General features: G+C 29.4%; 1 protein-coding gene across 1 annotated transcript in view; it reads left to right on the top strand.

The window, feature by feature from the left end:
• LOC121128095 (uncharacterized) overlaps nt 1-27,029 on the top strand; it is an 81,718-nt gene that overhangs the window by 38,064 nt on the left and 16,625 nt on the right. The window contains exons 2-4 of the mRNA XM_040723663.2: nt 6,758-7,672; nt 8,112-8,241; nt 8,302-8,448. Coding sequence (XP_040579597.1) covers nt 6,758-7,672; nt 8,112-8,241; nt 8,302-8,448 — 1,192 coding nt within the window. The remainder of the gene's footprint in view (nt 1-6,757; nt 7,673-8,111; nt 8,242-8,301; nt 8,449-27,029) is intronic.

Raw genomic sequence — 27,029 nt, 5'->3', positions numbered from 1 at the left:
CATAGTAAGCGTTTGAGCTTCCCTATGGGTTGGAAAAGAAAAATGGTGTCTTCTCTGAGGGGAATAAATGATGATAAAAAGTTTACCGTGCAATTACAAATCTCCACAGATTGTATTAAATGTACTAGGCCCTACAAGGACTGTGGGAAAAATATATAATAACACACTTCATGCATTTGTGGACTGCCCTACCATTTATATCCTAAAATATTTTGTATCTTTAAATCTAAAAGGGCTGACGAATGGGGAAGAAAACTATGCTAAAGGTATTTTTGGAATTTCAAACAAGAAGAGTGGAACTTCTGAGGTAACAAGGGCTCTGGACTTTGCAATTCTTAATTGTAAAGCCCTCATCGCCAGCCGACTAACTAACTATCAGCCTATTTGGAAGGATGAGTTGAGAGGTATCATCTTGGCAGCTTCAGCCCGCTATGTCTCTCTCATAATGAAAATTTCTAAATCCGAATGTGAGTCATGGAATTTTGCAGTGGAAGAAATAAAGTACCTTCCATCAACTTCACGGAATCATCGAAATATTTTCAAAAGAGTTTTAAAAATTTGGATCAAATATTTATCATAATTTTTAATTTGCATGTATACTGTTGTTTTTTTAAAGATTGATATTTGCTTGAAATTCTACCCCGGAGCATCAAGTATAAACTATAATGTTTATTTATGTAATTTTATACGCAATTGCTCCGGTTTATTTATATATAATATATATACCAAATAAAGAATATTTAAAAAAAATAAAAAAGTGAATGGAAGGTTGTATTTTAAAGAAGAGTTGCGAGTTCGTCACTCATCAAGGAGTATCAGTGAGAGAGCGGAACATTGATTCGATCCATGAACTAAGAGATAAGCCCAGAGGTAGAGGGGACCGCTTATCATTGCCTTGTACTCATCTTGTATGGGATCACAGTTTTTCTTCTACAATATACATTCTATGATAGCCTTATCAATAAAGGTTATGATCATTGAATTTCAACCTTCCACTTACAGTGTCTCCAATTTCGATATGACGTTAGGACAAAATTGTAAGCCATACCTGCTTTTGGATTGATTCCCAATGTAGTTAAATAAAGCATTAAACTCTAATTAAATTCCTTTATCCTTATCAGATAAATTGTTTTTTCTAGAATCAATCTATGGAAAGAAATAATCAAAAAATAGATAAATTAAAAACATCACCTACGGTATAAACTTTCTTAGGATGAGTATATCAATGATTAAGTGTATATTTTTTAAGGAAAAGTTAAATAATATAAGACTGAAATTTAGAAATAAAATATTTCTCCACTATTTTCACGACAATGAATATTTCCTATCTTCTATAGAACTATCAAGTTATCCATAGCACAAATATGTCAAAAAAGTATAACTCTTCTTACAGTTTAGTTATTGGCTCGAAAAAATATTTGGATGAAACTTTTTCATACACATTATTTAGAACTATAAATGTATTTATACAAAATTTGGTTAGTCCACAATAAATGTAAATTGAAACGTTGACCTATTTGAACTTTTTTATCTAATCATTTGAAAATGTGTACTTTTAATTTTTTTGAAATCACCATATATAAATAATAAGATTTAAAGAAAATATAAATATAAACGTATATAAGATATTTCCTAAAAAGCAGAAGTAGTTTTTTCCAGTTGTTCAATTTATTTTCTAACCTCTTGTCTTTATTATTTAATTCTTGAAGACGGAAGATATAAGTATGCTGTAATAACTACTACGTGGGCACATGAAAGACAAGGAGTATTTGTGAAAGTTTTTTTCCAGGAGTCTATGTTGGACTCGGAATATAATTGAGGATTTACATAAAAGTAATTTCTGCCTCTATAATTTATTTTTAATCTTTATTCATATCATAAATGTAGGTATATGTACAGATATTTACAAAAAATAAAATAAAATAGAATGAAATGGCTAGTAGGACTTGCCTTCTATTAACATAAATAAGCATTTTAGTTGAAAATTAGACCTAAAGACAATTAAACATTCCCACAGTCAAATCAAACAATCATTCACTTAGTTATTCAAAATAAAATAATCAATCAATTGATCTCCCTCGGGGAAAGTGTTCATACGTCCCATTTTTTTTTTTTAAACTAGTCATATATCTAGTTGATTCTGACAATTTATATATAACAATATCAATAGCATGATCCCAGGAATCATCCTTGGCATTTTCAAAGAAAATGGATCGTATCTATACAAAGGAAAAACTTTTGCTCATAAGTTTTCTCTTAGAAATGAGTTTCCACATTCCAAATTTTTTGCCAAGAAGAGCATTGGGGCTCAAAAGAGCTAATGTATCACCTGATTTTCAAAACTTTTTCGTCTTTGCATTGTAGGCAAGCCAAACAAAATTGTTGCCTTTACTGCCTATTTCTCCCCTTATACATTTAGAGAAACCAATGGGTACTCAACAAAAATATTCAAAATATTTATAGGGATTTTAATATATATCATTAAAACAAACAATTCAGACTGTCGAAATCTGGAATTGAGATGTAAATTTATTTGTTTCAACAACTCCACATATAGAATTTCCTATTATGTTACTTTAGAAATTTTGTTATATCTTGTTCGATACATCAGCAAATGAAGGCGAAATCCTCATCTTAAAATGTCAGGGCCAAGGATGTAAATGTTGTCTTGTAGATTTTTTAAGGGGAACCCGATATTTTCCATTATTTAATAGAGATTTTGTAGAGGGATTCAGGTTATGAATATAATTATATTACTATTTATAGCTTCTTTTTCAAAGTTCCAAAGATTTCCTATACTCTTAAAAAAATACCTTTTGCTTTCTTTTTGTCTCACATTATCAAATGTTGATGTAGTATCAAAGACAAGATCCCATCTCATATAATTTGTACAGTTGTCCAAGTTTGAGGGATAGACACTAAATAACTATTTGATAGGTCAGAGCTAAGCATAGTCAAAAAATATATATTATAAACACATTTGATCTCCATTCAAGATCTGGTTTACTATTCATGTCTATGTAAATTTTTAAAACTCTAATAAAGTGTCCAATCACCCACCAAGATGTTTTTTGATACTTTTAAGAGCCGGAATATGAGACACAAAAAGACATCAAAAAAGACACAAAAGCATAAATGCCAAAAATGGTGTATCTGATGTCGTTTATAGGACTACAAGAATAATAAAAGTGTTATAAAATTCAATAGCGTCTTGAGATTCAAACTTCGACGGAAAAAAAAATGATTAAGATATTAAATCCCTAAGTGTAACCCAAGTTGAATCAGACTCTCCTTTAATTTCATACTCAATGTTCAATATATTAGTTTTTCCTTTGAGTACAACCCACATGCCTATTGTATAATTACTACAACGGAGTTTGATTTATCCTTAGTTAGTTACTCATCGGTTATCTAAAAAAACGCTTAAAAAGCTTAAGATACTCTCCTCACAAATATAGTTCAAATTGACAGGGTTACTATGTTGATTTTTGGTTTATTTGATTTTTACATACCGGTGGGGCATATATTATAAATAATTCAGCTTACATATAGGTAGTTCAAAATGTGATCTATAATCCTGGTTTGACCTTACACAGCAGATTTGTGAATTTAGAATGAAACAATAGTGATGTAAATTAAAGTCCCCAAAATAATTTTCATCTACATAATGACAACTCTTCACCAATTCTTTTTATTGATTTTTTTTAATTAAACCAGTATCTAACAATATTAAGAGAACATTTACATTACAATGGCTTATATATATACATCAATGGTTTTTCATAAATTCACTATCACATTTTTAAGGATCACCAAATTGTATTCCAACTAAATAATGATATTAACTTTTTGAGTCCATTTTTTTATTAAAAACAAATCCAAGAGCAAAAATGAATTAATTCAATGCAACCCTGATCTCTTTTTTTTCCAATTTTGTAAAAAATGTACATATTTCAATCTCTATCTCTATCTGTAGTCCCATTGTAAATAAGAATAAAAAATATAATATATTGATAATATTTGTTAACATAAAGGATTTGCAATGCTAGAGGGAGAACGGAAATGAAGAGTTTTATATATATATACATAAATCCTAGATAATATTGTTATTGTACATTTATATATCACTAAATATATGTATAAAATGTAATAGTCCTTAATATTGAAATGATAATCTTAGATACTGTAAATGAATTCCTCAATGAAAAACTACGTCCTCATTCTTATTAAAACTAGGGAAGAAAACCAAAAAAAAAAAAAATTATTACCGGAAATATTTTGAAACTGTTATTTTGTTATAAGGAAGCAGGTTTAATTTAGAGTATTGACATTAAAAAAAGAAAATATGCAAGGAAAAGTTCTAAGCAGTTTTTATCGATAGTATAAGAAATATTTCCAAACGGAAAATAATCCAATCTGTATCAATAATTATTCAAATTTGTTTGTTCTCTATTAAATAATTCGAAGCTACAAATTTAATATATAAATGCATGGCCGAATATAACGTGTAGTGCAAAGTACAAAGAAAATCCCATTTAAATTTGACTTTGTTTGCTTTAAACTTAATTTTATTCTCTTATTGCTGTATAAACCCCCAGGGTCTTATATTCTATCTTCAATATAGATTTATAGTTTGATACCAATGTACAGAGTCTCAAAACTTTTGGGACACTATTGTGGAAAGAAGAAAGCAGGATTACCATAAGTCAACAAAAAATATATGAAAAAAGGACTCAAAAAGTCTCCAACCTTACATAAATCATCCTTATAATAAAATTATACATCAAAGTTGTTAGAGGAATGTAATAGTTCTTCCGTTAACAAATAATTATTTTGCTCATAACGCTATTTATTTTCCATTGTCCTTAGGTAATTTTTATCTTTATTTTTGATTTTTCTTCTTTGAAGCTCTCAAAATCATTGTTGTGTGGTATGCTAAGCTTTTAGCTTTAGAAGAGGTGTAAATTTATATATTTTTGGGAATTTGGCAGAGAAACAAAAATTCCATATAAACTTTTATAGTCTTTTGCGTGAGTAATTGTTTTGTGTTTTGTATTATGAATATTTTTTTGTAATTATAAAGATATTGGGTATTGATATAATCACTTCTCTGAAAAATACTTTTTACTATTATACGGTTCTCCACCTATGCATTGAAAATGTATATTTATATTTTTTGAATTGATATGGAAGTAAATATTTTTAAAATTAGTAATAGATGTATGACAAGGTTTTATATGATTAACTCATTATACTTTTGTTTGTTGATCCATAGATAGTTCATACTCATAGAATTTCAGCTTTGCAGAAATTATCAGATTTTTAAACGTAGAATCTATATTCACGAGATAGTTTTTAAAAACAGTCTAATTAAAATGTATGGTAGAAATATTAAACTAAAAAACAAAAAAAAAGTAGAATTTCGATAAAGTGCAATGTTCCCAAAATTTTAAAATCTTTTTGTTCAAGTTTTCCGTTGGCATGTCGTTAGACCTTCATTAATTGTATCAAATATGCCATTTATTCTCAAAAGCAGTTAATTTAAAATAAGATTTATATATTTATTTTTTTAACCGTTAAAATTTCTTAAAATACTTACTGATACGTTAAAGCATCTTCAAAAGTAATTTGAAAGAAGTGGAAAAAAGTATTTTTAGTTTATAATTTTATTAATACACATAAATATAAATTATTTATTACACTTTTTAGTAAATAAGTAGTACAATAGTATGTAAAAATAATACTTAGGAAAAACAAAGCAAAGAAAAACTTCATCATTCAAAATAAAGATGGTCGAAGAAGAACGAAAAAAAAAAAAAAAAGAAGAATCAAAAAACCCTTTTTTCAACTAAAACACTTAGAAAAAAAATTCATTTGATTCAGAAATTCTTTCTAGTATTTCAAATAAAAGTGTTTTTTAAACTGGTATCATTCAGTACATGTATCATCTTCAAACCTATATTCTACTCTATAGTAAAATCTATGCTTATATGATTATGCAAAAATATGTTGCACTTATTTAATAATATTTATCAAAAAAGCTAATAAATTTGTTAAATTATATTTTTTGAAATTTATATGAAATATTCAAATTATGTGTATGCAATAGAGCATTCCTATACATTATACAATAATGACTGGTAGAATAGCCTTAATTGCCTTGCGACTAATTTTTTTTCCGCTTAAAAGAGTAAAATAAAAAGCCCCCGGGAATCTAATCTTTTATTTAAAAATAGGACAAAAAATAAGGTAAATTCTTTCGAAAAAAACTCAAATATTAAAAATGTCAAGGGAAATTAAATTTTTCTAAATATGTAGTATAGTGGCAATAATTCGACATGATCTTATTTTTTTAAAGTTGAATTTGATCACCATTGACTGGCAATTTATCAAAAATAAGAGTCAAAGACTTTTTATAAGGTACACATTTTTATTGCGTGTTCTTTTAATCATATCTGGATTATAAAAACTGTATTCTTGTATTGAGTTATTAAAAATATAAATTGTTTGCATTGAAGAGGGAATAAAATATTTTGATATGGATCAGCAGCTAATCTTTATATATATAGTTCTAACTGTTTTAAGCATAAGTGATAAAATGTTGGCATAGCTGTGCTTAAAAAAAATACCAAGGACTTGCCACCCACAAGTTTCTTTAATATTTATTTTTTTGTCGTGTCTGTCATTTAAATGTTTTAAAACAAGAGAAACAAATGTTATATAATTGATAATAATTTTTATTATTATTTTTAAACAGATTTGGGTGTCTCAAAGTTCCTTTCCTGGACAGCAACGTCGTTACTCCTACCCAAGCTTACAGCGTATATCTCACTTCTCCCAACTCGAGGATTTCCCCATTCCCCCTAAGCTCTTCTTTATGGATCCACCCCCAACACCTCCTTCCAAACAATGGTCTCTTCTTTGTGGTTTGGCCTTAATTACACTTTCAACCTCCTGCTTTGATCTCCTTGGACCGTCCATACTTTTTATTGACTCCACTACCAGCTCATTCCTTCTCTCTTCTTCCTTCTTTGGAGCATCCATGCTCTCTTATAGCCTACATTTATCACCTCTTCCTCCCGGACTATTCTCTCCCACCACTGGAGGACTCTGTCTCCTCCCATTCGTTGCCATCCATTTCTGCCCAAACCTCATCAATTTGCTTCCAACTTATTCGCTCCTTGGAAGCTGGATATTTACCTCAACTCACGAACTCAAATATTCCAAATCCTACCAACACCTCTCCGTCCTTATCACAGGAGCTTATGGAATTGGCTCAGGACTCTCTGGTGCTCTGGTATGGCTCTCACTTCAACTGCATCACATGTCAGAGTCACAACTATCATCTCTTGTTGAAAACTCTACACATCATGATACTATGTGGTGGCAGACGCCTATTCCTATGCATCTCTCGTCCCTAGAGCTTTCCATCATATTTACATTTCTTTTCATTATTTCTTTTTTTGGAGCTTTAATTATGTATCTGACTCTGATGAGTCCAATTTGCTCTACTACTGTTGATTATAGGCTATCTTCCATATCCAAGGTGTCTAGCCATAGATTCAGTCCTCTTGGAAGAACAAATATTTGTGGTTGGAGGTACATGAAGCTTGTGTCCTTAGCTAGTGCCACAGGGATTCAAAGAGTTGTATTTGCAGAGTCATTCTTAAAAGTAAGTAAAGTTATATAACTTAGAATGTATTTTCAATACTATTAATTAAATAAATGTCCCAACTATAACAGCAGAAAAAAGGAAGGAAATATTTTTAAATCTTCCTTCAACCTTACTTTTAACAGATAAATTCTTTTATAACATCAATCCAATAAATATGTTTACTATAAATGTGGATAAAAGTATTTTCCTTCTTCAAATATTTGTATCTTGGAACAAGAACTTCCGATCTATTGAATATAATATGAAATTCCCCTTTATAGAAAAGAAATGCTTAGTATTTTATGAAAAAAGTGCGGCAAAACCCAATATTTTTAATTTAATACTGAAAAAAATCCCTTTAGGAAATATCCGGGCTTGTCATTTTTATTTTTCATCTTGACATATAAAGACATAAATATCTGTAGGAAATGTACATGGAAATTAATTTATTTCATAGGAACTTGTTCTTACTAAATTTGGAGTATCCAATACGTGTATCGCTGCTATAATTTTTGGAGCGTCTCTTGCCTTCAACGCCTGGCTCCTCAAGAATATACTCAAATACTTTTCCAAAAGCCTTGTGATTTGTAAGAAAAATCTGGATTTTTTTCCCCTTTTACCTTTTATTCAAAACATATTTTTTAAAGTTATCTCTAGCATTTTTCAAATATGTCTTGTCGTCTTCATGTGGAATCAATTGATCGATGTGTCCAAGGAAAATGATGTCAATACCTACTTTGCATGTGCTTCCGTTTGGGGCTCTGTGTCTGCTGTATTTGAATATTTATTCCAAGGTATGTATCTTTGAGATTTATAATAGTTATTCAGGGTTATGTCACATTTGTACATGTAGTTTTAGTCATTTCATTAAGATAATTGTGTCAAATACTCTCAATATCCACGGAGATGTATTTCTAATATAATTACTATTTGATAATGTACAATATAACATAGGGTGACTAATAAACACATACAACATACTATGAGTGCCCCTTGCCTTGAAAATTAGTTTTGAACGAGTGCAGGGAGTTAAACTAATATCTACATACTTGAAATGCGCATTAGAGGTTTAGTAATCAAATTAAGAGAATGTTAATTGATTTCCACATTAATTGAAGGAATATTCTACGAATTATTCTACATCAAAGATAAACTAAGGGTTATGACCTGAGAACACAAGCGAAAGTAATACATACAATTTTTTTTTTTTTTTTTTTTAAATTAATCTAACTAAATTTTTTTTAATGAATCATGTCCTAATTAAAAAAATCCCAAACACACTTTTACAAGCATTTAAAATTATATTTCATTACGAAACAATATCTTTATAAATATTAAAAACGATTTTTTTAGGCCCATTGCTGAATGATTAGAGTTCAAAGTAATTCACAAATCCAAAATTTTACCCATCTCTATCCGATACCACGTACTCTATTTATACAATTCTTTAGATATTAGAGGTACTGCAAGTGAAATAATCCAAAGGGGAAACGAGGTTCCTTCCACTCTAATTCTCAAATCATTATTGACGTATTTCTATTTTAATATGTAGTGGTACGTCATAGACATTAAATATAAATGTAGAAGGAGATCTGGGACAGTTATCACACTTTTATCACAATTAGGCACCGTTGTTTTGACTTAGCCATGTCAACTTTTAACATATTATTGATTAAATTAATTTAGAAATTATAGCAGTCTGATTTGTTTTTACAAATTGGACTTAAAAGCGATCTCTATATTGCAATTGACTCCGGTAAACATAACAAAAACTAACCACATCATAATAAAAATATTGTTTTTCCAAAAAAACTACTTACGATTAACATAAATGCAGGGATCATTTGAAAATTCTGTGTGCAGTCTCAGATATGGCACAACTGGCACAATCCGAGGTTATGTTTAACTTTCGGAAACATCGGGTTATTTCTTTCTTTTTTGGTATTCGTTTGAATCGAGGGAGTGAAAATGGAGAAAAAGTTTCAAAAAAAAGGACGAAAAATAATTTCGTGTGTTGATTAAAAATTACTTTATGAAAGTCAAAATACCTCAAGATACTAACAAGAAGTATGATAAACATTATGGGGAAGTAGTTTCATAATTTTCGGTGTGTATATATATGGGCACCAGTGATGCCTTGTTGAGGTTAAATCTCCAGAAATCATGAATAAAATCCATGATATAGTGATGGATGAAAGAAAAGAGAAGGTGCATGAAATTACTAATGCTGTGGGCATCTCGAGTTGGAACCTTATTTCCATTAATTTTGTCACCACAACTGCTGAGGTGAAAGCTGGTCCATTGTTGTGATGGGCAATAACTTTTTGCATCCCAATTGTGGGTGTTTTTCTTGCAAATCGGTTTTGAAACGGTCAATGACGATGAATTATCTGCACCTTAATAATTTTAGCTTTTTCCAGATAGTCCATGAGTATTATTCCTTAGGAATCCAAAAGAAAGTCGTGATAATCTTTTTGATAATCTTTTTGGCCGATTCCTCTATTCAAACGAATGCCAAAGAGAAAAAAAAAACAGACCGTTCGGGTTGAAAATTTGTGTGTGTTCTTCCAAGAGATACTACTAAGTAAACATAATCTTGATATACGTCAGTTGTGACTTTGCCAAGACTTTTTAAACGACTATCTAGGTATATCGTATTTATAAATCCAATAGAATAACGGTATAATTAGTTAACATTTTTTTATGTGAAATACTTTTTTAACACCATCAAAATCTATTTTTAGAACCTACAATAAATCACAATTATGATAAAATAGACGACAATCCACAATGAAACAGAAAAATAGAGAGGGACTATTCTCATTTACTTTTTTTTATAAGTCCCATAAAAAAAATTACTAATTCAAATAGTCGACTTTAGAATGTTTCTATTTAAATAAAAATATAAATTAATCTTAGTTGAAATAAAGAATTTTTTAATAACAATAACTTAATATTCTATTCATACATATGGGATCATTTGAATGACTTTCCTTTTCTATAAAAAAACAGCAACAATAAAAAACAGGCAAATATTCTGAATACCTAAATGTCTGATTCTTTATTTTTTTTTTTAACATAATAAGTTTCTTTTTTTTATGGATGCATCTAATTATCATTTTTATATTCACTGCTTTAATAAAGAACCATCTGATATTAATGAAACTAATCTTTCTTTTGAAACACATACATATGGTATAGCTTCATGAAGGGAAAGCTTATATTGCTTCTTCCCTTCTAATTTTACCGTTCATACCTCTTCCTTCGTAACTAAATGTATAGTAAACTTTTTACAATACATACAATAAACATGACTATTTAGACCCAAAAACAAGGATAGAGTATTCACAAAATCATTTTTAAATTGTCAAATCAAAGGATAAATTCAATCATAATATACGATACACAACTCTAAAATTACATTTGTACACCCGTTAGGAAAAATGTTAAAATTCACCAAAAAAAAAAATTTACTGACTTATTGAAAAAAAGTGAAGTGGAATATCCCTCGTCCATTCTATTGTTTTAATTTGGTTTGTTGTCTGTTTTATCATATTTGTGATAAATTGTGGTACTGTAGTTTATCTATTTGCTTATGAATTTGTTTTTTTTTTCCCCTGAAAGAGTAATTTTATAGTTACTATATTATATATTTATATCTTCATTAAAAATTTACTTTTTTAGAAATAATAAAGGAAAACTAAAGGTAAATACATGTATAAGTTCGACTTGTTTAGATGATATTAATTATTCATCATAGTACCTTGTATTCTTTTTCTTGTTTTTTTTCCATTTTATTTTCGTATAAAGGAATGGTCATTTTTACTCAGTTAAAATAAAGATATTGAAATCTTAATATATATATATATTAGGCTGCATCACATTTCAAAAAAGTGTTTGAAACCCTCTCAACTTTTAAACAAATTTGTCAATTGATAATCAAATGATAAGATAATAAAAAAAAAACTTTTGAAGGTATACCTTAGCGTGGGAATTTTTTTAATGACTATCAAGTTCTTTTTTCCCTCTTTGCATAAATATATACTTATTCCTGCATGACCACTTATTGTTTCTATTGTAATATTATATTTATTTATAAAAGAGTGATAAAATAAAGAAAGATTGTTTAAGATGGTATTTCATAATATTAAAATTAATAAGTTGATGACATAAAAGATCCTTAAGTTTGCTGTTCCAAAGTATGTCTGTCGAAATTTTTTATAATAATATTTATAAGAATATTGTCAAGATAAGGTAGAATGGGGCCTGAGATCTTCAAACATAGAGGCCTGGTGTAAAGTGCGGAAATTCTCTTGGTTTACAAGACTGAGGAAAAGGAGTGATTTCTGGACGTTGAGGATCAAGGGTGAGTTTTAGAAAAGAGTTGGTCATGATCTGACTGACATATTACTTATGAGACCATCGGAGTTATTTGGGGTGATGAAAAAATGTGGTCAATACTGGAGACAGATGAGTAGGTCGTGGGAATCCATTATGAATGACATTCTACATACCCTGATCTCTAACGAACCTTTTAACTTCAATACAGGGTTGAACAGTCGGAACAAGTTTTTAAGGGAAGCAGGACTAACTTTTGTTGGTCAAAACCTATCTCGTGGAGATAAGAAGTTAGGTAATTTCATTCCATTAAGTAGAACCAAGAGATTAGTCTTATGCTACCCTTCCAAAACCAGTCACCTCGAGCCTTCAACACCCTTCTTCATAGCAGTGGCAGTAATCTCTATGTTGAATACGATCTTTAATAAACGGTGATAACAACAGAGTATCGTCTCTTATCGTCAAGAGAAAATTGGAGACACTGGACCTGAATGAAATGGTAAAGGTATTAAACCCAAAAACAATGTTGAAAAACTACCTAACAGATTCCCATTAAAAAGGGTTCAGATACCAATTGGCCACCTCTTCCTTATTTACAAATAAGTCAAAACAAATGATTGAGTCTAGAATGTGCTTTTTATATAAAGACCTTATTCCATTTGTTTTGTTTTTGCTCAAAAGTGGCTCCCCTTGTTAGAATGGTGGATTGTATTATCCATGAAAAGTACGGCCAAGAATTATGCCCTTCAGATTGGGATGTAGCAACGTCTTCAAAATACAAACAAAACCTGAAAATTGAATATATTATCTCTAAAGTCCAAGGGATTATATATGAAGTTAAATATAAAATATTACCTATTCCACCAAGGGTGGAAAAGTATATACTCCACTCAATAGAGATCCTAGAAGCCGTCTCTGCCCAGTCAGAAATTACAGAAAAATTATGAATTATTACAGTCTATAAAGCTTACGGACAGACCAGGTAATTCTCTAGACCAGAGGGATTCGGAATTGCTCTTTTGTGTTATTACTTATTATTATAGAATTAAATAAATGTACAAGATTCCCACGTCTTCACGTCAACATGGAATGATCGATACAACGTCATATAATATATTGGGGTATATATCGGAGAAAAGGAAAAGAGCAAGCGAGGGGTCTATTAAGAGCTTCTTACTTGGGAACCTCACTTCTTGATCTGATTACTTATCTACTTGTTTTTCTTTTTTCTTTTCTTCCTTCATTAATCAAACATATAATATTTCAAATTCTTAAATTGACTTGTTTGTATTTTTTAATTTTATAATTATTATTTGGATTATTTTATATTTTTGACTGATGTGATAAGTGTAAATAATATAAATAAATAAAAAGATAAGGTTATTGGATCCTTGCACTAACAGAAACTGACATTAGATCTGGTAAATGTGAAGTTGATATTGTGATCAATGAACTTGAAAGTATGATATGAAAATAGCAATGAAAAACATTAATTTTGTTAATACTTGCTCTAATACATCAGCAATTTTTTTAGAGAAGTATTTTGAACATTACATCTTATTTTGTTCTTTTTCGGCACTACATAATTTCACTAAAGAATTTTATTCAGTATAAGTTGAGTTACACAGTTGAAATCGAAAAATAACAATAATAAGGAAATAGCTCAATTTCTCATCATTTTAAGTAATGATTTGAATCTCCAGGAACAATCTCAGCAGTTTAAAATGATTTGTATATCTATGGTTTAATTTTAAAATACTGGAACTTGTCTTCTAATGTGTCTTAATACTGAGTGAAAGTAATTAATAATGAAATATTTGTGAGTATTAAGTTTCTTCCTCATTAGCTCATGTATTGGACTTCACAGATAATAACTGTTGCTCTATAGGATAATGGTCCGGGAGCTGAGAAGAGGGAGTTGTTGACAAGAGCTATTAATGATGATTCCAGAAAACCTCTTAATTTTGTATAGCCTTATTTTCCTGTCATGACCTGGTCCAGTCGAATACCTAGCTTTTATCTCATATTTTAGCTATATTTGATCTGCTTCCATTAGAAAGGGACTGACTAAACCTATCCTCCATTTATTTTAGAATACCAAAGCATGGAAATATTTCTAAAATTTTTTTACATATTTGGTAAATTGTGCAATGTTGTCGGAACCATATGGAACTGACTCCTAAATATTAAAAGAGTAGGAGTTATCAATCTTTTACTCTTCCCAACTTGATAAAAATTAGCCCCCTCTATTATGAAAATACTTCCTCCGTCCGTATAATCTTAAAATATATTTTATTCAAAGACTTCACTACGGTAAGATACCCGCCTAAAATAAATTTGCTCTATCATAAAATTGGTTCTATAAACTTGTTTTAAATATGAAGAGGGTTTTAAGTACTTTTTTGAATTGTGGCTCAACCTAAATATATTTACTCTACAAAGGTAATTAAATCACTACTTATAAAAAATACGACCTTGGTTTATGGGCAAATATCACGCCCATATTTACATATATTTTATATATATTCCGCATTCATAAAAAAACAAAAAAACTTGAGGCTTTATAGTATAAACTATTGCTTTAACTATGAAGATCTTTTGGCTATGCATAATTTACTTAGGTTAGGTAAGATATATATATTTTTTAACCATAAAAGTTAACAAGGTGATAGAAAATTCTTTTCTTGGGTAAGTTTATAATTAGCAGCAAGGAAGAACCTTTCAGGCTTATTTAAAAAAAAAAAAAAAAAAAAAAGGAGGTTACTTACAATAAAAAATATATAAATATAAATACTATAGTATTATTCATTGTCTGATTTGCTCTATGCCGAAGTTACTATCAAGGAGATCATGAAGGCTGTAGGGTGCTCTCGGAGTATTGTTTACAAGATTAAAAGCAAGGTTTCATGTCAGAGCACTAAGAGTTCCCCTAGTAGTGGTAGACGCTAGACGCAGGAAGATCGGGATCATGGAGGACGTGGAGACCACAATTACCATAAGTATGACCAAGTCGATAAACTAGCGTACCAGGGCTCTCAAAGTCAGTGACTTGACTTTGAGGATGTTGTGCATAAACAATTGCATTGAACAGCAACCAATCCCAAATTCAATTGACAGATACCATAAATTGTTGACTTAGTTAAAGCATAATCGTCAGTTTAGCTGCCCTCATCCCCAGAATGCCCCCCCCCCTGCGACTACGCCATTTGGAGTGTAGTCGAGAAGATAGCTAATTTTTCCACTCAACGAAATTAGAATGACCTTAAGGGCTCCTTTGAGCAGCAGTGAACAGCCATAAATGCTGTAGTGTTTTTAGACCTTCGTTGGAGTTCATGGTAGCATCCCAAGGAAATCATTTTGAAAAATAGAAAGATATATTCATAAAAATGTTTGTGAAATAGCCTCAATGTTGTAAAAGTTTATCCTATTTGTTCGTTATCAAAATGTCCACGATTTTACCCAACACACCGTAGTCTTATAGGAAGATGTTAAAGGCTATATTTCTATGAATTAATAATAATGTAAAGAAGAAGATAATTCAATAAACTCCAAGATAGATATAAAAAGATGAAAACTTTGGCCTAAAATAAAATTATAAATGAATATATTTTATAGCCATAAAGTTTTTTTTTTATGATATAAAAATAATTTTAAAATTTATTTCTCAATAAAAAATCGCTGATACTTTTTGTTCACAAAGGAATTAGAAATCATGACTTAATTGGGGATACATAAAGTCCTTAAGGAGTCATTTTGTAAATTCAAATAAAATATAAAATTTGGGTTTTCCCCTCCATCTTTCACTTCAATTCCCTTTGCGGGTTTAATTTATCATCATTGATAATTTTCGTAGGTTTACTCTTCAATGATCTTTACTGCTCTCTTGAAAAAGATATATATCATATATTATTGCTGTTAATTCATTGTACATATGCCTAATGCCTTCATATTATGCACAAATATGAATAATCGTCTTAAATATATGAAATCGTAATAAAATAATACATATAATGTAAGCATTTTAAATTAGATGTGTTATGATAAAGATATCCTCGTTTTTCATTTTTTTTCTGCTCTTCAAATGGTTTAATACATGTTAAAATTAAATTCAAATAGATATATTTTCCATCTTACAAAAAAAGGAATTGGGGGACTCATAAATTTTCTTCTTTTAATAAGACTTAAGCATACTAGGATACAAATATGCTAAAACTAAAATGAATCATCTTATTTCAACTCTTTGAATAAACAACTAAAATAAAGTAAATAAAGGGTGGTTCATGTAAACGTTCGCAAGCCGAGAATAAAAAGTAAAGTGCCACTGTGACTTTATTTCCTAACTGATTTTATAAAAAAAATTCTGAAAAACCAACATTATGAGATCAATTTGACATTCAATCCATAAAATCATTGTTAGCTTGGACCACACGTTCAGAACGTCCCCGGAAATGTCCCACTGGGTAAAGTCTGGAATACTGCTCTTATGGTGGTGGAGTAAGGACCTTTATTGGAAACCTGTTCTATGTTTTCCCCACACCAAATAGTATAAAGGTTTCTATTCTGAAGAGTTAGGAGGCTAATCCTATTCTCAGAATCAAAAAAATCGAGTGGGCTTTTACTAGTGTGGTAGTTTACCCAGTCTTATTTCCAGATCCAAAGTCTGTCCTTCAAGATGTTGTAGATCCAGGGAAAAACTTTCGTGCGCAGAATACTGATTTAGACCTTGGTGTTGACCTTCAGGCCCTGCTAGATGATGAAGGGCGGCATAACGTGACTCTCGCTAGTAATAGGGACAAGAACCATAACATCCTGTGGGCACTTGGCTTTTGTGATTCTAGGTACGTTATAAGGACTTCTCGCCAACTATCAGTTGTTGCTTGAGTTAAATATCTGTGTTTGACAGAATTTTTTCTCATCTGAGAATTATTGAACAAGATCTTTCACGTAGGCTTCTGTTTAGCTTGATCAAAGCCTTGATTAGAAGTAGTCCCTTCCAACGTGCATATATGCGGTACCTTAGGTTGTATTCATCGAATTACCGAGATTCTTCACAATTTTTACTTGTTTTCGTCAACAATGCAAGACTTCGGACGACTTTGGTGGCTTATGCGTCACAAGGTTTAGATAAATCATAGTCAATGGACCTTTAACATCTTGCTTGACGAGTTTTCTCAAATTTTGGACCAACTTACTTTAGTCAAAATGCGTTTTCTATTTACTATTCAAATTGTACAATACATATACAAGTTGAGTACGTTTTTATTTCCAATTTCAAGAAAATGGGAGCATGTTATCGGAAAGATAATCAGCTCTTGGAACGTTATAACTTTGTCAAATCAAACTAATTTGGTCTCGTCGGAAAATTTGATCCAAACAAAATACTTGATAGGTCCAGAAAAAAGAGTGTATATTTTAGAGAAGAAATTGGATGAAATTAAATTTTGATTTCTTAGAAGAAATTGGTCAACAATTTAATGTTGTTCAATAAATAATTAAATAATCAAATTCATTAAATAACTGACCATAGTTTCACAAATAAAATTTATTTTTTAATTTTCATCACCAGTGAATAATAGAGTTCGAAATTTTGGAAAGTCATTTATGATATTTTTTAACATTATAGAAAAGGACTTTAGTATTAACAACTTGGATATGGCAAAAGTACAAGCTCTAATATTAAAACACGAGAACACCGTTGCCTTTACGATAATATTGAAAAATATTTTATTTAATTTGTTCAAAAATTTTAAATTATGTTTTTATAAAATAATAAGTGGGTATACAGTTATAATGAGGTACAAAAAAAATCGTGTGAAAGTGAAAAAAACATTGTCGGCCTTTCAAATGTAAAAAAATATTATTATTGCTAACTGTTCAAAATGTTTTGAAAGTTATTAAATAAACAAAATAAACAATAAAATATTGGGAAGAATATTCAATTTGATTAATTATTTTAGATATTTCCCAAAATTTGTCAAGGGAATATAAATCCTTCATACTTAAAAAAAAAAAATTACTACTTTGTTCATTGATAAACAAAGTAATTATATTTTGAAACAACTCCTATAAATTATTTTAATACCACCTATAATATTCAATTATAATTTTGTGTCATAACAAATCATTATAAGTAGAATTGCTGTACTTTCGAAAAAGGTTTTTTCATAAAAAAACTTTTCATAAAATTTACAAAAAACTATTTGATATATTAAAAAAATTATAATAAATCATTTATAAAAAATATCACTTTAAGGCAACTTAAGTACATGCCAAAGCTCATCAAGTTAAAAAAAGTATGAATATTTTTTTTGCCTGAATCCTTCATTCTGTACAATCATGTTAAAACTATTTTTCTAATAATTTGATTGAAGGCTCAATTTAAACTTTTTACATGCGTGTAGTCCTAGTTTGTTTTTTTAAACTTTTTTTTTACCCCGTTTTTTACTTATTTCATTGATGAATCATCTTCATGCCTCGGTGTTTGATAATTTATTTATGAAAGAATAGCACACAAACATACCTTCAGTTATATTATGTACATATACATTTATAATATCAACATTTATTATATTTGCACTATTTGATAATTCGTACGAATAGTACTTTACAGATATTGTGATTTATTTCTAAGAAATAGAGTATGATTGCTCTATGTATGATTTATATATAATTTTCTTATGGGAAATATTATAATCATTGATTATATTGAACCATTTTTTTTCAAAGAATTTCCACTCAATTGTTATCTTGATTTATAATAATAGGCACATTTAGGTATGTAGATAAATGTTTGTAGAGGTATCTGTTTCTACAGATATCGTATAATTATACAACAGTGACCTGGGAATTATTATACTACGTTGTAAAATTGTAATGTATATATATATTTATAAGGCATGTTTTTGGTGTGATCACAATAACAGTCCAACAGATTTGTCTAAAATTTAGCAAGTGGACGTATAAAGTAAGCAAGCATATTCCTATAGTATTTTTTTTTTACCCCTGAGGTCATTAAAAGGCTGTTTTTTGATCTAAATAAAACCTCATTTCCATATTCTATTTCTATATCTCTCTCCTTCTCTCTGTCTCTCCCCTCCTCTCTTCTCCCTTTGTCTCTTTCTACATCCCTCTCTCATTCTCTTTTCTTCTATCTTCATTTGTATTCCCCTTCATTCACCCCTTAAAAGTGGGTACCCTCTGCTCGTATTCTATATATGGGGGTTTCGCAAGTGAGCAGATTTGACTCAAATTTCATACATGGTAGTATTGAAAGTAGACCAGCATAAAATGAAATTTTGAATCGGTAATTCAATCCAACTCTGAGTTTGGAAGCTTTAAAGAAGAGGAAATTAGTATTTTGATTAGCAATATATCGTAAACCAAAGTAATGATATGCATAAAAAAACAAAACATTGAGAAGCTATTGGTAAGCTAAAGAAAACTTATGTTATATTTATTTTTTTGTAAGGCATGATCTTAGTTTTTAAACTTAAACTTTTCACGGTTAATGGTCTTTTATTTATTTTTAATTTGAACTATATTATGATATTACCCTCATTATTTAACAACAAAACTTTGTAGAATGGAGAAGCTATATAATTAGGAGTAATGGTGTCGTTTATAAAAATCTTATCCTATTTATATGATTTAATAATAAGTAAAATGTAATAAATGCACAAAAAATACTATATGAAGATTGTTTGCAGTAAGTTTGGGGGTAAATATGTATTATTTTGATTTTTTTGACTTTATAACTTTTATTTATGAAAAAGCAAAATATTTCATTACTGATAAATATTTGTCGTTGAAAAAATTAAATTGTATTACCAAGTAATTATCAGATAACAAAATCTTTGTATTAACTCTTAGTTGTAAATATAATAATGACTTTGTTATCGATTTCTTGCTATAAGTATTTTGAAACTTTATCGATTAAAAAGATAACTCACTCTTTATATTTCTAATATATTTAAATGGAAAGGAACTAGTTTTTCCATTCAACACAACTTTGAAAAAAATAAAACACTTTAGTAAAAACTTACATTTTTATCTGCAATAGTATTATGTTTAAAAAATAATGACATAAAGAATAAATAACAAATATAAACTTATCACTGTAGAAACAGAGGGCGTATATGGAAAGTACACATCAATTAAAAAATAATAATATAAAAGAAAATCACTCCTTATAGCTAAAAACGGGTTACGACAACTTTTACTTTTAAAAATTACTTTTTATTCTTTTAAAGTGGACTAACATACAGTTATTTTGTTTTTTTGACAATAATTTTGCCACACCTACTTTATTTTCGAAGGATAGTTTCAACACAAATTGTAAATAATCCTTTCCCATTTGATATATCTTTGTCTTGCTTATTATATTCCTGTCTGTCTCAAATTAAGTTTGCGTTTTCTCGTTAATAATCAATTGTTGATTTTTGTACTTGTAATTGATTCTCTTGAATTTATATCGAAAATACTGTTTTTTTATATTTGTTCTAAATATGTGTACATGTAAATTGGAAGTATTTTCAAACTCCTTATAACAAAAATAGATTAAGGGAGAAGAATTAATCAGTTTCATTTATAATTGTACACATTTTTTTCAAAACTAAACTTTTGTGAAAAAAATATTTACTACTATCCTTTTTCCTTCGATTTGAAAACAGAAAAGGGGATATGTTTATAAGGTACATGGATATATTCAGCAATGCTAATTGCAAGCATTTTGGGGACTTAAAAAAAAGAAACCGAAAATCAATATGGTAACCCTGACAATTTGAAGAAAGTTTGGAGTAGAACAGCATGACGTTTTATTAGATCAGCTAAAATCAGCTATGACTAGGGATAGTGGGAGAAGGAAATAAACATTGGGCAAGAACTTCTCCAATGTCAGTCCTCAATTCTACTCTAAGTCCAACATGGAGTTATAATTATAACTCTGCAACAAATCTATAAGGTTACTGTGCGTCTTTCATGAGCACATGTACATGATCAATCAGGCTTTGAATATAATTGAATGTAGTTGAAAAGGATGTCACTCCTGAGGAATTAAGTGATGAGGACAACAGCTCAAAAAAAAAAACGAGCGAGCTTAAAAATACACCCGATTATCATCACTACTTATGTTCATATAATATAGGCACAAAAAAAACCTAAGTCTCCAATTTTTAAATTAACACAAAAAATGACTGATAGCTTTTACATAAAAAAAATGTATATGTCCTTATTACTTTATCACATGTTTAAGTACTGTAACCAGAGCTTTTAAACATATTAGTATATTTTTTGTGTGCGTCAAAGTATTTTAAATGATTGAATGTATATTCTTCTTGCCCCCCCCCCCATGTAAGTGCCTTATTTACATATACATATGTAGGTATGTAATATAGAGTAACTATCCATCAAAAAAACTTTTTATTTTTACAAGAGTTACTACTTACAAACTTGTGTTTAAGGTACGTACAAAAGAGGCAAATTTCATGGGCTCCTCTAATAAATTATCGATATAAAAATCCACGGAAAAGATTGTTACATCTTTACTTTAAGAGCCGTTTTTTTTTAAATAAAAAGTTTTTCTATATTATCGAAAGCAAACTTACATGTTATAGGTATCTTTAAAGGAACTTTTATCTATATTCCTCTTTGATTTTTATAGCCGTTGCTGGGGGCTCAATAAAATATTTGATCATCATCCTGCTTATAAGTTATATGTATATACAGTATACAACTCATATCTACGTACATAAATACCTCTTCATGTGTATAAATGTTTAAGTAATACATAAAATATATATCTACAGAATATATAATGTACAAAATACATATGATACCCTTATTCCATCACATAATTTTTATGGCTCATTCTTGTGTTTCTCTCTCGGGATCCCAAGATTTTACACCTTCGGGGTTTTATTCAATTAAATATAGTCTACCAAAAACTAACTTGATCATCATTTAATAGGACTAACAAAAAAACATATTCTTTCTTATTACAATATTAAAAGAAATTCTTGAATTTCGTAGTATTTATAATTTACCAACAGGATTCTTATATTTTAAAAATTGTTTCCCGGGAAGGGAACCCCTAGCCCATGCATTGACACACACGAAAAAAATACTATTTTTTTTACATTAAGGATTCGATGATTTATTTGATAGATATATAATTAATACAAAAAGTGGGAAAATAGTTTATTTTAAAAGTCGACCTCTCTCTCTCTCTCTTGCGGGTAAAAAGATTATGAAGGAGCCAAAATTACTTCCATGAAACATACATGCGTAAATATCCCTTTTTATAAATAATACGAATAGTGTAAGATTTAAACTCTGAGTATTGGTTATGGTTTATGCACTATATTACATTTTTATGGGTTGCATTTCTTATATGGTTTCTATGTATTTTAAGCTAGAGGGAGCGCTCTACATTGTCTCGACTTATGAAGCGTCGGCGAACAGACAACTTTGCTTTAAAAAAACATATTTACTTTATTAATATAAGATATATATCCCCTACAAATCTTCTCTCTCCTCGAGAAACTCTGCCTTTTTTACGAGCACACTCACACGTAGTTACTCAATACTTAGATGTTCTCTCCTTAATAATGAACTAATAACAACAGCTTGTGAGAAAAAATTTAGTATGACGTGATGAGCCAGGGAGTACTTTAGTTTCTAGAGTGCTACCTATCTTAGCTTTTGATAAACAGTCCTAAGATACATAAAAAATGACTGTACGTAGTACATAGACACATACATACAATTAAACTTTGCGTTATTAATATGGATGTACACGAACAAAAATTTACCCATGACAGCTCATCACATATGTTAGTAATTTTTTGGTTCATTTTTTTTCTTCTATGTTGAGATCTTTATTTATTTATAAAACATAAAAAAGGAAATTTACGTTATAAGAAACATAAACTGGCATATAATCTAAAAATATTTTTCTTTTAACAGACTTAAAACTAAGTTGAACACTGACCAAATTAACAATCGAAATAAAATTAATGTGTAACTGTAAAAGTGTTAAGAATCTTTAAATACAAATGAAGTTTTAGTGTATTAAATATTTGATTTTTGTATTTAGATAGACCCTCATTATGAATGCAGAATAATATGTAAGACCAAAATAGAGGTAAACAGATCAACAGACTCATGGATCCAATCAGTCCAAAAAAAAAATTGGTTTTTTTTCAATTTTATATAACAAGTCCTCCACTAAAATCTAAAAACTTTGAATTTTAAACTTCAACAAGATATAATTTATTAATGAAGCATAAAATTTCTACAAAATTAATGTTATAAATAGATATGTGTCTGATATCCCTTAACCTTTAATGTAACCGCCTTTAGCGGCATTGAGGTATTCCAGGTGGCGGTGAAAAGACAGTCACCCTCTGCAGATGTAGTCTCCTGCCATGGAGTCCCACTGCTGGATGATAGTGGTATTGAATTGCTTTTGTTTTAATAGATCGAAATGTGATTAATTTTAATCACTCGACCCCAATTAATTATTAAACTAGTAAGTGTTCAGATTTCAATAAACCACCTGGTACATGTATATGAGAAATTTTCATGAGAAGACATATTTACTATGTGGTATTGTTGACAGTAGACCATCATTCCTAATTCTACAAATTTTCTACTCCACTGTTTAAAAAAAAAATCAAAATATTTACTTCATCTAATAATACGATTATTACGAATAATAACATTATAAATATACAGGAAATGCGTTAAATTTATTTTGTTTTTGATTTGCAAATATCAAATATATAATTGGAAATCAAATCCCATGTGAATCATATATATGTGGTGATCCGTTGCGCTCCTGGTACAAAGTGATGTAGTCTAGACAAAAAAAAGTTTGTAAAGTATGATTTGACATTTTTATCAGTAACATGTTCACAGGTATCATGTAACTGAATGTAAAAGTTTCTATTATTTCAAAGATTCTGGATGGATATAAATATCTACATCTTTCTATTTTGTTTTTGAGGTAACATTTGGTTGATTTTTAATCATAAAAAAGCAAAAAAATTGTCGCATTTTTATGATTAACATTATGTCTGTCTTATCATTATTTACTTTGAGCAAATAGTTCTAGAAAAAAGGGGTATTTTGTATTTAAAAACTATATTTCATTATGTACTTTTTTTTATTTTGGTGTCTTTTATCAATCAGCACATCAAACTGTAAAAAAGTGTGAAATGTACTTTTATATTAAGATACATTGGGTCAAGAATGTGAAGCTCATTTTGATTTGGGGCCCGAATATAGCTTTATCTGATCTCCAACGGCATGGCCAGTAAAATAATTGCTAAATTACATAAAACTAACAGTAACTCTACTATTTTTCTTTGTATTAGTCACTAGTACTTATAGTTTGTGCAGAGAAGAATAAATCATTTATAAAAATCTGTATTATATGAATTTTCGTTTTATTCAGTACATTATGAACAACCCAAGAACTCAAAAAAGTATGTACAATTTAACAATCATGGCCGCCACGAAGGATCAATTTTAAGGACCGTCAGTGGGAGGGGACTGGACTGCGATCAGATCATTGGTCCTAAATAAGGATCAACACAGCACTAGTAGTAAAAGTGTTGCTCAACATTTGATCACACCTTTGTCAAACTTTAAAACATACTTTTTTTTACATCCGAAAAGACCTTTTAACAATGGATTTATTTCCTCAGCAATTTGTATTCCAAGTTATCCCTCCAAAATATTACATTTTTCACATTCTGAGTTTCAAAATGGGTACGAATATTATATTCTTGAAATATCAAAACATGCTGCTGACCTTTCATACACATGAGGTTTCCATTCACATATATAAACAGATTATAAAATGTCCATTTTTTTGAAAAATTATGCACTCTGTGTCCACTTTTCTCCTTTTTGACAAGGACATTTCACTAATGAGGTTGTGAAACCAAAGGAAACATTAATCATCTAATTGCCACCAACAGATCATAAACCGACTCCAATACTACCGCATACTTATGTTAGTGGCGCCACAGTATTGCTTCCATGCTGTCTACGTATACTAAAACACTCTGACTATAATGCACAATACAGGAATAACCGATTTTAAAGCAAATAACAGTGAATTCATCCATTATTTGAATAATGCACATTGATCTCCTGGGCAGTATCAAAACCTCCAAGCATGCCGGATACGTCCCTTGGGGCATATGTTAGGCACCCCAGCACTAGGTTATATAAGGATTTTAACACTTATATCCATGTTAATAATCATCAATAACAAAATTAGTTCATAAACAATATATAGTATATACAATAGATATGTCATCTTCTAAATGAGACATCATTATGAAAAATATAAATATAAGTTTTTGGCATACGTTACCATTCTAAAGAAGCTTTGTGGCTCTAAATCATATGTATGTAAATTAAGAGATAAAAGAAATTATCAACTAAAAACGTAAAAGGATACAGCTAAAATATCCTGTTACCTTGTTTAACTTTTGACTGACAATGAGTTAAAATTACAAGATATGCCTACACAAACATTATTTATGAATGTATATTAACTAAAAATGTGTACAAGTATTAACAAATAGGAAGTATCTTTGTGAGTTAGAAAGGAATAACAGCTCCAAATTGTGTTTAGTCATGTTTATTCAAGAAGAAGATAGATTGTTCATAAAAATATTCATTGTAACCTCTGGACCGGCTTTCGAAATTAAGTTGTCACTATTTTTGTAAAATTGGAAGTTCATAATAAGTCTCTTCTTCATACATTTTTGTTTATTGCTACAGGCAAAATTTTGAAAAGTACAGAATTATATTCATATTTTTTTCACGAAAAAAATATAATATTGAATGTTATCTTATTTTTTATGACCGTCTCTTATGCGTGTTTATACACTCACCTCAAATTGGAGCATTTCTTCATACCTATTCATATACATGTGAAGGAATAACTGTGCATTAGAAGACAGTTAAAAAAAATTTATTAACTTTCACAATTATTTTTGTTATAAAATATCATTCCCAAAACACACCATATCTCATAATGTTATAATTTAAAAAACTAAAATTTAGGCAATGAATTGCTCTTATAATTAGGAGCTTTAGTCCAACAACGTTTATAACTTTTGATAGTCGATTTACATTTGTCTTTTTTATGTGGTTAAATTTTATACCTTTAATTTAAAATGTATTACAGTAAGCTCCCTTGGTGTATAAGCTTTAAATCTAACAAGGAGTCTTAAAGGTTTAAAATGAACAATGTAATAAGATTGCAGTCTTGATCAATATTTCACTGATCCCTATTGTATTTATGCACAATGTTTGCGTACTTATACCTAATAAAGACCGACATCATTGATCCCCCCCATGTATAACTAATCAGCTTATATAAACATTGATGCAAAATTCTTTCTATTATAGTATTATTAGTATATCCAACATAACACATAAAAAATACTACATGACTCTACAGTATGTCCATATAATCAGTTATGCTAATTGGGAGCACTTTGGGCATGTTAGAAAAAATAAACCGAAAATAAGCATGATAGCTCTAACAATTTAAAGAACGTTTTGTAGGCGAGCAGCTTATCTTTCATGACGTTTCATTGTATCAGCTACAAGAAGCTTTGAGAAGGAGGGAGATGAAAATAAACAAAGACTTAGGCAAGAATTATTCCCATATCGATCCTCAGTTTTACTCTGAGTCCAAAAAGGAGACTTAGAGATTCACCCTGAGGATTTGTTGCAGAGGGTTAAATCTGTCTTTTATGATCACACGCAAAAGTTATTTCCGATTATTTATACATCAATGATATGATGTAAGTAGTAGAAAAGGAAGTTGACTACTCAGGAGTTGAATAATATTGACAACAGCTTTGGAAAAGAAAATTCACTTCTCAGTTTGCAAACTCCAAAAATACGGGTGAGGGAAAATGCACCCAGTTTTAAACCGTACTTATAATTATATTTTGAGAGTCTTATTTTAATTAAATATATCGACAAACATCACAGGTATGAAAATAAA

The sequence above is a fragment of the Lepeophtheirus salmonis genome, chromosome 13 (assembly GCF_016086655.4).
Source record: "Lepeophtheirus salmonis chromosome 13, UVic_Lsal_1.4, whole genome shotgun sequence".
Taxonomy (NCBI): Eukaryota; Metazoa; Arthropoda; class Copepoda; order Siphonostomatoida; family Caligidae; genus Lepeophtheirus; species Lepeophtheirus salmonis.
The sequence above is the reverse complement of the archived record's forward strand: the minus strand, read 5'-3'. Positions and strand labels throughout refer to the sequence as shown.